The sequence below is a fragment of the Aquila chrysaetos genome, chromosome Z (genome assembly GCF_900496995.4).
Source record: "Aquila chrysaetos chrysaetos chromosome Z, bAquChr1.4, whole genome shotgun sequence".
Taxonomy (NCBI): Eukaryota; Metazoa; Chordata; class Aves; order Accipitriformes; family Accipitridae; genus Aquila; species Aquila chrysaetos.
The window spans coordinates 62,687,887-62,704,065 of NC_044030.1; the positions used below are offsets into that span (position 1 = coordinate 62,687,887).

The 16,179-nt window shown below is 47.0% G+C and overlaps 2 protein-coding genes across 2 annotated transcripts; both read right to left on the reverse strand.

The window, feature by feature from the left end:
* Nucleotides 1-36: 36 nt before the first annotated feature.
* Nucleotides 37-8,234, reverse strand: CENPH (centromere protein H). The gene is made up of 10 exons (XM_030005698.2): nt 7,987-8,234; nt 7,880-7,914; nt 7,669-7,724; nt 6,935-6,983; nt 5,944-6,018; nt 5,219-5,275; nt 4,259-4,322; nt 3,916-3,967; nt 2,582-2,745; nt 37-1,039 (listed from the first exon to the last, which is right to left on the reverse strand). Exons 1-10 carry the CDS (start codon nt 8,146-8,148, stop codon nt 947-949), a joined length of 807 nt encoding a protein of 268 aa, XP_029861558.1. The 5' UTR covers nt 8,149-8,234; the 3' UTR covers nt 37-946.
* A 1,649-nt stretch (nt 8,235-9,883) lies between these two features.
* CCNB1 (cyclin B1) lies at nt 9,884-13,615 on the reverse strand. The gene is made up of 7 exons (XM_030004464.2): nt 13,326-13,615; nt 13,012-13,194; nt 12,465-12,623; nt 11,295-11,531; nt 10,753-10,890; nt 10,358-10,468; nt 9,884-10,076 (listed from the first exon to the last, which is right to left on the reverse strand). Exons 1-7 carry the CDS (start codon nt 13,575-13,577, stop codon nt 9,954-9,956), a joined length of 1,203 nt encoding a protein of 400 aa, XP_029860324.1. The 5' UTR covers nt 13,578-13,615; the 3' UTR covers nt 9,884-9,953.
* Nucleotides 13,616-16,179: the final 2,564 nt, after the last annotated feature.

Here is a 16,179-nt window from a genome sequence, read left to right on the forward strand (position 1 = left end):
AAAACTTACCAACCAACCAACGGCAACAAAAACCGCTTCAAGATAGTCTGTTTTATTTTCATTCGATCAAGAGACCTGCCATCCACCTTTTTCAAGCTAATAGTCACGTGCCAAGCCAAAAGTAAAAATATTTTAACACATTACACACATAAAAATATGGTCAAGCTTCTTCAAGCAAAAACTGAAAACACAATTGTCAATGCAAAACCACATTTAGAATACTGCTTAGCTGAGTATTCAATGGCATGAACTCAGTGCTTCCACTTTACATGCATTTTCCCTAGCGGTGTCATATTTTGCTACGTGGAACGGCACCTACAGGTTGTATCTACAGGCTGGATGCTCTGCTTCACTAATCAGCATATGGCACAGTCACAAGTGGCTGTTACAATCAAGAACTACAAACTTTTCGCTGTTTAAAGTTATACATAATACTTTAATAAAAAAGGTTAAAAAAAAAAAAAAACCACCAAAAAGTGACTTAACTAACTTTTCCAGTCTGAGCTTTCCACCGGGGGCAGAGCAGGGTCATGGATCTTGCCTGAGCTCTGCAGACTGCTGGTGCCCAGGCAGTGAGGACAGACATGACAGGGCCTTCGTTTAAGCCAAATTTTACAAAAAAAGCTTATGTGGATATATGGATTATTCTTCTTGTGTTACTGCTGCCTTTCAGAGGGAGATGAGCACCTGGGACAGGACAACTACAGAGCGGCTCTTCAGGTACTTTCACCAGCTACGCTACCTGTTCAAACATTCGTTGTGTGCCAAGAATTAAATTTCACTTCAAAGAGCTGCATGGCCACGTTCTGAGTCTCTTGAGAGAACAACTACCAGAAAGGTTACATTTTCAAATTCCTAAAGTGAGATTAATATGCATTATGAAAGCAATCAAGTTTAGTACATTGATTACATACACTATATAAGATTCAACAGTATCTTTCCTGAATCACAGCAAACAGACATCTTCTTCAAGCTGTAGAACAATTGCCTTCAAAGATGGATCTTCTGCCCAGTTAACTCTGCTTGCAATTATGATACTCTGTAAGAAGGAAAGATTATTGGTTAAAAAAAGCCCTTAAAAAGGATTATTCCTATTAAAACCTCTCAAAAGCTGTCCGTTTTTTAATTTGGAAGCCCTTGAAATTCACAGCAGTGTTTGAAGTAGGTGGGATGAAGGGAAAGAGGAGGAAGGGAAGTATTGTTTTAGATCCTATTGTCAATACATAGGCAAAAAAACCCCAACAGCAGTGCTTTGAATTTCCTAGAGGATATTTTTCACGTTTTTTAAACACACGGAATAAAGTTTGCCTCAAACACAAGATAACACAATTAATGTTCTCACCCTGCCAATCTGGATTGAAAATGGGAATTACTAAATTTAACCAAAGAAGATTTGCTCTACTCACAGCTCAGAAGATTTCAGGAATACAAAACCAGGAGATAATTCTAGGAATCTAATCTAAAACCCACTAAAATGTTTAATTTCTCATTCTCAATTTGAGATATAACATTGTTACCAATGCAAACTAGTAGTAGACATAACAGGTAATATGAAAACCCGTGGCTCACCTTCTGTCCTTGAAATTCTCCGATCATTCAAATTCATGACATGGTTATATCCTGTGTTCTACCTGAAGACGTCCAATATGTTCTCTCTTTTCCCCAGTCTAAATTTTTTAAATAAACTTTGTGTGCACTGAACGGGATTTCATAACCCATTTGCAGATAAACTCAAGAGTACTGCAATTGCAATTTACCATTCACTGTGCCTCCCATCTTTCTAGTTAAGTCACTGATCTGTGGACCCAGGTGAAGGAAGCCAGGACAAGTCACACAGTGAGACGCAGAGTACCAGACTGCAGCACAGCGTATGTGAGCTTTAGTTGAGCCCCTTGAAGCAGAGGATGTGCAGGAGGCCCTTCCACCCACCCCAAATCATGAGGTTTTCTTCCTCACTTTGCATGACTCCACACTCCACATGACCTGCCAGCTGCATGGATACACACTCGTCAGCAGCCTCTGATACATGGGTAACCAAAATGTTGAAGGCTACACCACTGCAAGTATTTGGAGACTGGCTGTGGCTGCAGGCCAAGGCCTTCACAAGGCTGCAGTGGGCAATGCAAACAGAGAAGCGCATGTGGTCAGAAGGGGCAGACTGAGAGCAGCAGTCTGGCTTGCTGGTATCATGGGATTAAGACCTACTTATTTTTCCTAACCATAAGATGGGGAAACTGATCTGGATGGGTATAGGGGTGACAGTGTAAGGAAATACAGCCGCTTCTGTGACAGATATTCTCTGAGAAAATGGATTATTTTTGTACCTTTAAGGGAACAAAGGAATAGACAGACCTTCTCTAAACTCTGTAAATAATTATTCCAAAGAAGTTTGTGACGATTTCATGCTTTTAGCTTTTAAAGCAATAAAGTTTTCCTTTCATACAGCAGTTTTTCCATCACCCTAGTTACTTAAAGATTTTAGAAAACGCAATTTTGTTCGAAGTCACATTTACCATACACTATGTTATCTTGACTGTAATGCAAAACTGCAAACTTGCTACTAAAACCTACAACACATTACCTGAAATACATTTTTAATTACTGTAGTAATCTGTATCTCTTTTTCCAACTTATTATGTATCACCGCCAGTGTTTTGATCATGTTCACACTTGCTCGTTCCTCCTTTTGTTTTTTCATCAGGGTATGAACTTGCAGTAGTTTCTCTCTTCCAGCTGTTTTTAGTGCTGTTCCATTATCAGGAAAATGAAGTGTTAAGAAGCAGTTAGGTGAGCCGTAGAACTAAAGATATGCTTTTTTCCTCAGAGACATCTAAGGCACTTCCACTGCAATAACCGTAACTTCACACTCTGTCCCTTCCCTCCAACACACCTCAAGATAATTCTTTCACACAAGAGACAACACGCGCTTTGGCTACCTGGTGTCAAAGCACATTGATCCCCTGGCTGCTAGCAAAACAGAAAGTACTTTGTATGCTCTTTGCATTTCCATCAGACATGGACCATAATCTGAACATCTGTCCTACACCCTGTCTTCAGTTGTCACAACTTGTATAGTCAGTGGTGTTTAAGACCCTTTCCCCTTTTTCAAATTTGATTGAAACCAAATTCTGAAGTCATACAAGGGACATATGGACAACACCAGTGAATATTACTAGTTTTTTACAGGAAACCAGGCTAAAAACTAGACTGAATAAGATCAGTTACGGACAGTTTATACGTTGAAAGAATGCTGACAGAGCATTCCTTCCTTTATTTCTGAAGATACTAGGGATGTTCATTTTCCTATGAAGACAGATATTTCATTGTCTGTGTTCATTACTGTCAACATATACACCACTTCCTATGCATGAAACAAAAACCAGTTAAAACTGTTGGCAAACCTGGTCATATGACATTAGGAGCATTCAAAAAACATATTTACCTTATTAAGTTCTGAAGATTGACTTCACTTCTAAATTTGACCCACTCTTAACAAGCTTACTGAATACCAACATATATACTATTATGAGAGTTCTTTGTAAGTAAATCCCCTCCCCTATTCTGCAAACATTTCATAAAGGTACAGTCTGACAAAAAATAAAATCCTTTAGGTGTTGTAGGACTTATTAAATTACTAAATGATGTGTAATTTTCTGGGGAGCTTCCACTAAATAATAAACCACCACCATACGCTTTCTGAGTTTCTTGCATCTCTCATTCTAACACGTCAGTCTCATGCTCAAGTAGACAACACACCAGCTCATTTTTACAGTACTTCCTACTCTCTTCAGAAGTTTTATAACTGTGTTGAGAGTTTTGCAGTTACTTCAGATGTAAATTAATATTGCTACAAGGACTTCAAAAAATGAACTGTACATTCAAATATAAAACAAAGTCAATACAGCTAACACTTACTGAGTCTTTTCCTTCTAATGTCAATCAATTTCTGTTCCTTCTCACGTGCTTGCTGAAAGAAAAAAAAAAAAGTATCTCCTAGACTCTTGGCTCCAAAAAATATTGAAAGATGCTAATTCAATCCACAAAAGCAGTTAAGGGCGGCTCTAGAAGCAGACTTTCTTACATACTCACTTTAAGTAATCATTTTGGTAATTTTACTATTAGTAGAAACCTCACCCTTTGGGCCACACATTTAGCTTCAAATGACTTGTGTGATCCTGTTACTTTCAAATTGTACTCCTGCTTACATTAAGGTTGGTAGACCTGCACGACTGCAACAGAAGCTACAACTGCCACTTACCTGCTGACATTTAATTATTCTCTGGCTGAGCGTTACTATGCGTTTCACAGTTTCCGTGATCAGTCTAAGGAAGAAAACACAGTTGCATACTTTAAGACCATTAATATGAGTCACCAGCATAAATATTTTAATCAAGGTTATTTGGATTAAACAAAAAAAAAATCCCCATTTCCCCTAACACCAAAATAAAGTATACTTTTTTTTTTTTTTTTTTTTTTGACACACTGCACCCTTCCTTATACCAAGTATTGTTGTGGGGGCCAAAGAGTCTCCTTACTTCTCTCTCAGTTTCCGTAATGTTTCAGTTAAGTCTGTTTAACATTTCAAATCACAAAGCCTGGAAGGCATCAAGGAAGCCTAGCCACCTGAGAATGGCTAAGAACTGAAGCTCCTGAATTCTGGCGCATGGCAGGGATATCATGGAGATGCAATGTTTTCAGCTGTATTTCTGACAGAAATTAAATTTCTCATATAACACTTCACATGCACGCACCCATTAATATTGGGCAGGAAATTAAAAGCTAATTTTAAACATCTTTGAAACTTTCAGTTCTTTTTCAAAGACATTAAGCTCCTACATGATTAATTAATGAAGGCAGCAAAGCAGAGGCAAGGCTCTGTTACAAGCCTGTAATATGTGCTCAGCTATTATAAATGCAGGTAACTCATGCATTAAAAACAAAAAACTCTTCACTACAAACAGTTCTCAATAGTCAATCAAGAATTATGATCTCTTTAACCAAAGGTTGGTTAATTCAGAGCCCAAATGTAAATCCACCCTGGGTATAAGAGGTCTGATCATGCTGACTCTAGCCAGAAGGTGGACAGCATATCATTCAGTCAAAACTAGAAGGAAGCTTGCTTTTAAAAAAGGTACAATGACGTAATGTAGAAATGTCTCACATTAAACTGTGTAAAGTCCATTCCTTTCTAGCCATCCTTTACCCAAGAACATCTTACCGTGAGTCATCATCATTTTGCTTCATTTTGTTTCTCAGGGCAAACGTAAGTTGGATCCTGCATAGTGTGGGGAAGAAACATATAACTGATAAGAACTGGTAAGAAACTGAGAGAAGTAGATTTAGCTAAGTACCAGAAGAGGTATTTCCAAGGTTCCATGTATGTCCACTTTCACATTGGGATTATATGTATAAAATACTCAGTACCTTTTAAATATCACACTTCTTAAATAATGGGGCTTAACTCTCAGGACAAGAAAGGCGTATCAATGATTATTTGTGAGAGTGACAACTCCTTCCTCTCTTGCCAAACATACTCGGACACCACTAATCCCAGAGTCTGCAGAAAGGAAGCTGGGCAAAGGTGGGAATTCAAATGAACTGCCATGTTAACACAGGAGACGTATAACACCTATCAACTTCCACCTTTTCATATGCATTGGCAAAATACTGCCAAGAAATACGTTTTCTGATTTATACAGTCAGACTTTCACAATTTTGCAGGAAACTTTGGGTTTACACATTTCAACTTGTAATTTTTTTTTGTTCTCTACAGTATCTCCATCTGCATTCTTACTGGTTAGATGGTACTAAAATCTCTCCTGTTTGTAACACACACCATACCACTTTGAAATCCTATTTTAATCAGAATAATGTATATGTGCACGTATGTGCGCACACATAAACAAACAGAAAACCTCCAAATAAACAAGAAGAAAATTCTACCTTTGCAAGGCTAACGTCTTGTTCTGTAAAGAGATGGTTACTTCCTCCATATGTCTTTCCAAATCTTCTATGTCCCTGAAAGGAAAAAAAACCCTAAAAACCCACAACCCTGAACAGTGTGAAGATAACAAAAAACTTAAAAGCAATGTCACACTTTTAACTTGCTCTCTACATATCTAAAGCAAGAATTTTTCTTATAAACCACAAATTATTAAGGCCAAGAGTATTTTAGCATGTGGAACTATATTAGTGAATTCTAGCCATCACAAGAAAGACTGCAAGTTTAGAAGACACATCAGATACAGAAGTCCATTAGGAGATTGAGTAAAATATTTCTTCCCCATATAGAACATGGACCTGTTGGAGCAAGTCCAGAGGAGGGCCACGAAGATGATCAGAGGAATGAAACACCTCTCCTGTGAAGACAGGCTGAGAGAGTTGGGCTTGTTCAGCCTGGAGAAGAGAAGGCTCCGAGGAGGCCTTATAGCAGCCTTCCAGTACATAAAGGGGGCCTACAGGAAAGCTGCAGATGGACTTTTTACAAAGGCATGTAGAGATAGGACAAGGGGTAATGGCTTTAAACTGAAAGAGGGTAGGTTTAGATTACACATAAGGCATAAGGAAGAAATTCTTCACTGTGAGGGTGGTGAGGCACTGGAACAGGTTGCCCAGAGAAGTTGTGGATGCCCCCTCCCTGGAAGTGTTCAAGGCCAGGTTGGATGGGGCTTTGAACAACCTGGTCTGGTGGAAGGTGTCCCTGCCCATGGCAGGGAGGGTGGAACTAGATGATGTTTAAGGTCCCTTCCAACCCAAACCGTTCTATGATTTTCTTCATTTCCTTTATTTTCACTGGACTCCTACAAAGTAGTGATTGTTAATGAGAGATTTACTAAGAAGGAATAACTAGAAGAGAATGTCCAAGCTCAGTTCTTAACCCTTCTCCTCTTTACTTTAAAATACATAAAAAGCTTGAAGTTACGCAATGACATACTTCTTGATTTTGGTTTGATTCTTGACGTAATCACAGCAAATTACTTGACCTGCAAAGAAAGAACGTCACTAAAAAAAGCACAACAGAGACTTTTAAAAACTATCTACAGAGCATAAAGGATTAGCAGTTTGATGGCTATACTAGCAAGGTATTTCTTATTCCTACCTCCATGCCTTATCATCTCTTCCACTGTTAGTGAGACTACACTGTCGATCAGCTGCAGCAGAGAAATAATTAGCCTTTAAAATACTTCCATTTAGCATGTTTTAGACATGCCAGAGCTGGCTCACAGCATTGCTCTATATATGCAGCTGGCTGGTTCAGTGGAAGAAGGCGTAAATAACGGAAACAAGAAGAAACACTTTAAATCAGTATTGCTGCCAAACACTTTGGCGGACTTTTGGTACGACTTCAGCCCCAGTAATCAGATTCCTGAAAACCACCGTCACGTGTCAGAGTCCTGAGTCTAAAGTGAAAACCCAAGAGGAGAAAGGGCAGCGGGCAACAGTGACGAGGCAGTTTTGTAAGCATGCAAACAGGTCTCCAAGAGCCGTCTAGAAAATGCAGTAAGACGCTCAGCCAAGAAAAGTATTTCACTACTATGAGGAGCGCTTTTGATAAATAATTTTTAAGAATACACCTATCAGCCACGCCACATGCTGTATTACTGTAACATCGCATTAAGAGGAAGCGTCGGGGGCGGTCGCGGGGAGTCAGAGCAGGGAGAAGCTTACGGGCATGAACCGCCGTGCTGTACTCCGCGAGCTGCTGCTTGATCTGGTCCCTCAGCCTGGAGCAGGAGCAGAAACAAAGCGACACCGGTCAGGCCCCGCACGGCGGGCGCTGCGGGGGCCCGGCCGCAGCCGCCGCCCCTCACGCCCACCCCACTGCGGCCTAGCTCGCCGCCGCCGGCTCCCCGGCCCTCCCCCCCCCGCCGGCACTGACCGGAGCAGCATGAGGACGTCCGCCTTCCTCTCGGGCTCGGCGGCCGCCGCCGCCGCCGCCGCCTCGGCAGCGGCCGCCGCCGCCGCAGCCGCAGCCGCGTCCGCCTCCGCCTCCGCGTCCGCGTCCGCGTCCGCGTCCGCCTCCACGTCCACGTCCACGTCCACGTCCACGTCCACGTCCACGTCCACGTCCACGTCCACGTCCACCTCCGCCTCCGCCTCCGCGTCCGCCTCCGCCTCTGCGCCCGGCTCCCGCTGCAGCGGCTCCATGGCCTCTTCTTCAAAAATCCCGCGCGCGGCCCTCGGCAGCGCGGCCGGCGATTGTTTCTGCCTGGTGCGGCGGCGCTCCAGCCAATCCCGCGCCTCTTCTTCCCCATCGGCGTTTCGGCGCTCGGCCGCCAGGCGGGGACGGGCGCGCCCTGCCGGCAGGGGCGGGGCGGGCACGCGGAGGGGGGAACCCCGGCCCAAGGCCGCGGCCCGTGTGTGACCCAGGGTGCCCGAGGTCGTCCGGCGGGCATGTGGTGGTTGCGGAGCTTATTGCCCACCCAGGCCCTTCCCGTAAAAAGCCCCTTCCCCTGTGGCAGGCGCAAGAAGGGAGGGAGGCAGTCCCTTCTCCGGGTGTTTTTCAGATAAATAACAGAAGGGAAGGAGAAGTACAGTTAAATACTTGTAACAAAGATTTGGGAAAAAAAAAAAAACACGGGGGAAGTGGTCGACAAAAAAGTTATTGCTGCCGAGTGAAGGCAGATACAGCTCTCTCAGCAGTGTTCTAGAGGCAGAGCTGACTAGTCACAAGTTACCGTTACAGGTTCCTGCGGCACGGGGCTTTTTTTGGTAGCGGGGCAGGGAGCCACAGGGGTGGCTCCTGTGAGAAGCTGCTAGAAGCTTCCCCAGCTCCAAATCAGACCTTCCTCTGGCCAAGGCCGACCCAAACGTATTTAAGATGGGGAAACCTGCAGCAGAAGAGGGCAGTGGGATGTGACAGAAACCCCTCTGCAGACAGCGAGGTCAGTGAAGGAGGGGAGGAGGAGCGGGGCAGGAGGGGATGCCCCTGCAGCCCGTGGTGAGACGGCAGGCTGTCTCCCCCAGCCCATGGAGGGGAGCGGGGGAGCAGACGCCCACCTGCAGCCTGGGGAGGACACCACGCTGGAGCAGGGGGATGACCCCAAGATGGCCGTGACTCTGTGGGAAAGCCCACACTGGAGCGGCCTGTGACTGAAGATTGGCCTGCAGAAAGGACCCACACCAGGGAAGCTCAGGAGGAACTGCAGCCCCTGGAAAGGACCCACACCAGCAAAGTTTGTGAGGAACTGCAGCCTGTGGAAAGGACCCACGTTGGAGATGTTCGTGAAGGACCGTATCCCATGGGAGGGACCCTACGGTGGAGCAGGGGACGAGTGAGGAGTCCTCCCCCTGAGGAGGAAGGAGCAGCAGAGATGCGTGGCAAGCTGACCCCATCCCCTGCGCTGCTGCAGGGGAGGAGGGAGAGAAGTTGAGCTGGGAAGGAGGCAGGGGTGGGGGGGAAGGTGTTCTAAGGTTTGGTTTTACTTCCTAATATCCTTGTTTTGATGTGTAGTAAATTAAATTGACTTTGTTTCTTCCCCAAGTTGAGCCTGTCTTTTGCCTGTGACCATAAGTGGTGAGTGATCCCTCCTGGTCCTTATCTCGACCCACAAGCCTGCCTTTATATTTTCTCCTCATCCCACCATGGCCAGGGGTGGGGCTCGGGGGGGGTTGCTGAGCGAGTGGCTTACCAGCTGGGCTTAAACCACAACAGCTACTAACAAAAATATCCTATAATAAATAAATACTAAGTTAAATAGAGCTGCACTCCGATTTGGCTAACCTGGCAGATGCTGTCTCTGCCACCACATCAGCAGGTGCCTGTAGTCCTAGGGGGGGGGATCAGCCAGCCCAGCTGGGCTAGCCCCCCCTGCCAGACACCTCTACTGTAGGAGGAAGACATCTGTGCTACCCCACAGAACACAAGGTGGAAATACTTTATTAAGAGGCTGAAACACACAAATAAGGTACATTATATACACAATAGCACAGAGTCATCATTCTGCTTGATATCAGATAGGAGTTACTACTTCTCTAATCAGAGGCTGAGCTAGATCCCACAAGCAAGAAGAGTTCAGCTGTCCAATGGTGCTTATCTTGCCACTGGTGCTGCTGGCATATTTGTCCTTGATTGCCTGCAGAGAGATAAGTGTGATTAAGTTTATCCTGTTCATAAACCTACACTATTCCAGCTCAATTGAGGCTTGATGGTCAAGCCAAGCCCATAGCCCACCCTAGCACACACCACCAGTTCACGGCTGGCTCATGCCACTTCGGCAAGATTGAGATCTTCAGCTGAAGTGAGCCACTCTGATCCAAGCCTGACAGCAGTGGCTCAGCTAAGACAGCTTCAAAGCACCAGATATTGACACTTAACCACACATACTCCCCGACTGCCCTGTGAGATGCTGCTTACCATCTGCATGGTAACACCCTTATTCACAAGGATTACATTCTTTGCTATATGCCGCATAACTGGGAGAAGGTCGCTCTCAGTGTAAGACATGCAGGATTGCAGAGTTGGTGTCTGAAATGAAGGTAAGTCTTTAGACAAGCCTCCTAGAACAATCTGAGTACACTGGGTTCTTTGTCTTCTGTTGGGCTTGGGCAACTGCAGTCTCCTGTCTCACAGGGGAGGGTTAACAGTTACTGCTCTACTGCTGTGCCCTTGTAATGGGCCACAGGGAGATGACATGCTGAGATACCATGAAGGAAGCAGAAGGCATGCACCTGGCCCAGGGTGGCCTTTTAAGCTGGTGCACAGGCACACCAAATTCCAAACTAGGAGGTGCTCTGACAAGCATGACTTACCCACTCACATCCAGTGAGTTGCAGAGCCAAACAGCAAGCAGCGGCTGCAGTCTTGGATGGAAGGAGGTGAACCATATCATAGTCCAAAATGGACAACTCCATCAGGTACTTAGCCAGCCAGTGCTGTTGGAAGTCCATCTGCAGGAAATCAAAGTTAAGTATTGGCTATCTCCAAGGCAAGAACATCCTGTCAAGCCTTTGTTTAGTCAAGCAGAAAGAAATACTCCCTTAGCGAACATTTTTGGAGCTATAGGCTTGAAATTCAAGTAACTTAATCACAGGGTGCTCATAGTCTAGGAACACTCCTTTCAATGGCAGTCTAGCAATCACCTGCAGTAGCAGGCACATATTTTAACTCTGGTTTTGGTTGGGTTAGGCTCATGTGACGACAAGCAGACAAACACACAAGAGACAGGTCTCAACCAGGCTCAGTTGCCAACTGTTGCAGTACTCTAACATTTTGAACCTTTTTAACAAGCTGCCACAGTAGAGTATTGACCTTTCCAGATGTTGCTTACAGTAACGCATTTTCCCAGCATTACCTCTGAAACTTTTGAAATCCTTCTTAGGAAGTGCGGAGGAAGAGGGAAGCTCACACCAAAGTCCAGGGCTTGCAGGATCTTCATCTCCATCTGGTAGATTTGTAGCTTTGTATAACTGTGATCAGTTATATAGGCAAAGTCTCCAATATGTGGGGGAAACATCTCTTCGTATTTGCTGGCAATGAACATCGCCGTAGTACCAACCAGCTGCAACATCTTCTTGGAAACAAGATTGTCCTGTAGTAAGAAGCAGTAGAGATTTATCTGAATGACTTGGCTCAGAACACAGCTTTTAAAGGTAGCCAGTGTGAAGTTTGTTCTACAGCGGGATGATCATACTGGCATATATGGAATAACTGTACATCATCTGTTACCTCTATTGGTATCTGCAGGGGTATTTAGAAGGCTTTCAGATCAAATAAGGGAGAGGCATAATGTCCTAGTTTCAGCTGGGATAGAGTTAACTGTCTTCCTAGCAGCTGATATGGTGCTATGTTTTGAGTTCAGTATGTGAAGAATGATGATAACACTGATGTTTTCAGTTGTTGCTCAGTAGTGTTTAGACTAATGTCAAGGATTTTTCAGCTTCTCATGCCCAGCCAGCGAGAAAGCTGGAGGGACACAAGAAGTTGGCACAGGACACAGCCAGGGCACCTGACCCAAACTGGCCAACAGGGTATTCCATACCATGGGACGTCCCATCTAGTATAGGAACTGGGGAGTGTGGGGGGGGAATCGCCGCTCAGGGACTAGCTGGGTGCGGGTGGTGAGCAATTGCACTGCGCATCATTTGTACATTCCAATCCTTTCATTATTGCTGTTGTCATTTTATTAGTGTTATCATTATCATTATTAGTTTCTTCTTTTCTGTTCTATTAAACCATTCTTATCTCAACCTATGGGTTTTGCTTCTTTTTTCCCGATTTTCTCCCCCATCCCACTGGGTGGGGGGGGAGTGAGTGAGCAGCTGTGTGGTGCTTAGTTGCTGGCTGGGGTTAAACCACAACACATAAGCAGTTTTGATATCTCAAGTCACTGTTCGTAGCTAAGAGGGTTATGTCGTGCACACAATTCAACATCAAATGCCCACATAGGATGTTACTGATCAGTGCTCGTTATACATTAGCTTAGGGTAGAAGCATTGCCTGACACTGGGCAAGAGACACTCACCTGCAGGAAGCGATCAGTGACAGCAACTGCCAGGTACAAGGTCTCCTGCTGGAGTCTGAATTTTAACTGTACTTGCACAAGCCAGTCCATTAGCACGGCACGCATGTTCCCATTGATTTTCTGGCCATCCAGGTATTTGGGTCTGACGGGGTTTTTTTGCTATGTGGAAGGAATACGGTTATCAGATCTCCTCACTTAGCTGAAGGATTTGTAATGCCTAGCCTCTGTTGCATCTTAAGGCTTATCAAGGATTTCAGTACATGCATAGCCCATAGGTGTAGGACATAGGGCACCAGGTTTCTTTGTTTACTAGAGATGGGCTAGAAAGAGCATGGTACTAGTACTACTAGTTGTTTGGTCTAACCACCAGCATCTGTTTATGTTATCAGCTCAGTTTAATCTTGTATTTTAAAGTTAAGGGATGACTTATTAGTGCCTCAGGAAAATCCATAGGTGAAAGTGAATACCAGCTGCAAGCCATGCCTATGACAGGTTCACTGTCAGTGTCAGCAGATGCCCCTTGCACTTCTGACCTACTTCTACTAACCTCAAGCTGTCTCAGATACTTGTAGATGTCCTTCACATAGCTGCTGCAGAGGCTTGGGTCAGAAGCGTCTTCCGCATCTACGTCTTCCGCATCAAGCAAGACATCAGAAAAAGCCTGACATAGCATATCGTCTGATGCGGAACATTCCGATACCTCCATGGTAGCTGGAGACTGAGGCGCCAGCTACAAGGAAATTCGGGATCAGTGTGGGCAGCACCTCCTTCCACAGCTCAGCCTGGGCCAAGTGAGGGCTCCCATGGGGCGAGCTGAATCCAGCAGCCCCGCAGTGCTGGGGAGGAGGTGGCGGACCATACCTGGGAGGGCTCCAGGGCTGGTGGCAGCATCTGCCTGGTGGTGGCCCTCAGCATGCTCCTCCTGGTAGCCATCTTCCCCAGGGAGATCATGAGAGAGGACCTGGTGGCCAGGTTCCACTTGCAGCCCTGGACCACCATCACTTCGGTGGCAGCCTGTGCCTTTGGCTCAGAGGTGCAGTTGCCAATGTCTCCCAGGGCGATGCGGATACAAAGCCCCGGCTTGGGAGCCACCATCGCTGCCCTGTGTTTCATGACAGGAATCCTCTTTGCCACTGTATCAGTGGCCCCATGGGTGTTCTGTGGGGAGAGGGGAGGGAGGTCAGCAGCAGCATGGTGGGGGGGGGCACTGGGCCTGCTGCTGCACCCGAGTGGTGACTTTGGGGGTGGGGGGCGCAGGTGGGAATGCACGGCTGCAGCCCCGAAACTGGAGAGTTAGAGGAGGAGAGCTGGTGGGGTGGGTTGCAGGCACTCGCCCCTTGCCCAGAAGCGGTGGCCTGGAGAAGAGGGGCCGGGGGATGTTGCAGGCACTCGTCCCACGCCCGAAAGTGGTGGCGTGGAGAAGAGAGGCCGGGGCGGGGGGCTGCATGGCTACATAGCCCCAGCGCTGGAGGGTTATAGATGCAGACCTGGGGGGTTACACGGCTGCCCCCCCCCCGCCCCGACCTGAGTACTGAAGGGGAGCCGGGGGGGAACGGAAAGGGTGCCCCAGGAGAAGCGTGCACACGCATCACCACCCTCCCCACCAGGGAGAAACTGGAGTGAGTGGGAGAGGTCATGATGTCTGCCCCGCCGCAGCCCTTCCCGCCTGCGAAGCTGGATGGTTTTTGGGCAGAGGGGAAGGGAACTGGGGAGCAGGACGCCGTGGGGCCGCACGGCCGCTTCCCCCACCCCCCCGTGTGAGGGCAAGCAGCGATGCCCAAACCCTCGGCGTGAAGCTGTGCTGTGCTGTGCTGTGCTGTGCTGTGCTGTGCTGTGCTGTGCTGTGCTGTGCTGTGCTGTGCTGTGCTGTGCTGTGCTGTCCGTACCTTGGCAGGCCTGACCGACATGCCGCAGCAGCAGGAGCAGCAAGCCAAGTACGGGGCTCAGCGCCACCACCGAGGGTTTAAACCCCTCCGCCGCCGCTGATTGGTCGCCCTCTGCCTCCCTATTGGCTGCCGGCGTTCCGTTACCGTGGCGACCCGAGACGGACGTCCAACGGCATTGGAAAGGGGGCGGGACTACGGCCGCGGCGGGGGGACCCGCTGGTGCGCGCCCCGGGGCCGGTTTGGGGCTCTTCCCCCCGCGGGGGGCGACAGGCGGCGGCGGCGGCGGGGAGCCCCTGTGCGGGCAGCCGCCGGTGACAGGCCCACCACCCGCCCCGCGGCCGGCTGCCGCCGGGAGGCGGCGCTCGGGCCCGGGCGAAGGAAGGGCCTGGCAGCGCCCGGCAGCCCCGGTTTCGGCGGCGCCTGCCCCCGACCGGCTCCTGCGCTCCCAGCCGGAGGTGGACCCAGAGCGCGCTGTGGACGCAGGGTCTTCCCCGGCAACTTTGCGCTTTACATCCCAGCTGACGTTTGAACCAGAGAAGTCGAGATGCACTTACAGCGTTGCTGAAAAACGCGTTTATTTTTTAACTCGTTATATACAGATACGTGGCTTGCCGCCAGATGTACCATACATAGCTGCAGTTCGTTTTACATCTTTGTTCCATCTTCGAAAGTGTTTTGTTGCAACCGTCTGCACGCAAATCAAGTGACTAGACTAAAAACTCCCCCACCACGGTATTTATTAAAACATAAACCAGCTGGCCCATACCTGCGATTTGAAAACCTGCCCTTGCAGCACGGTTCTAACAGATCTTGTGGGGGGGAAGCCTGAACGCTGCTTTGGAGAATTACTGCCAGATACCACTTCTTGTTCGACTAATTTAAGATACACAACGCTTATTGCCATTGTCCTCCCTGCATGTCTGCTGAGCAACACACAAAAACCTGCCGAACGCATGTTAAGATGCAGGTTTGCACTTGCCCGTGAAGTATCCAGGTACCAGCTCACCTTCGCTGCCAGGATCACCTAATGTGGTCCCAGCCACCTTCACTGGTTCCAGGTCCTGTTGCTAGCAGCTGAAGTAGGAATCAGCCTTTCCTCACAGAAAGTTGTGGCAAGCGTGAAGGCTTTTCCATTATGTTAAGCTAACTTGATTTGAAAAGAAAAATCACCCCCCTTTTCATCTACCTATCACAATGGGGCTAATGCTCGGTTTGGTGAAACGCTGTACAATCACCTCAAACATGAGTGGCACATGTAAATATTAACTGAAGGTTTTTGTTCGAGTATGGTTTTCAAAACTGAAAGATCACCCTGCTTATAGGCCAAGCGTAATTGTAGCACTGTTATTCAAGTGACTTGAGCCTTCTGGAGGAGGCAAGGTGAGAAAAGCACCGCCAAAGGCATAAATCGGAAGAAAACAGGATCAAGCTTTAAGAACACTGCTGGTTCTGCAGCATTACCCCAAGAAATGAGGGACTGTGATCACTCAATCTTCATTACTGTATGTAAAAGCAATGCGACTTCTAGAAACTTTCTGGCTGCAGTTTTTCAAGTCAGTCCCCTATGGCAGATAGCGTTTTAACACAGCACCGTGGGGAGTGTGGGGGGAGAACGGAATGCAAACTTGTGTAACAGTTACAAAAGAAACTGTGCAGTTTGTCTAAACAGTCTGATCACAAGAGAAGCAGAATTGCTCAAGGACGTTTCAAACGGCATTGCTGGTAAATCTGATCTGATCGTGTACTCCTACATCGGTCTGTCCTCAAATTCCACTAACATCAAGTCCAGTCTTTGTCATGATACTCATAAAGGTACTGATCCTAAATAC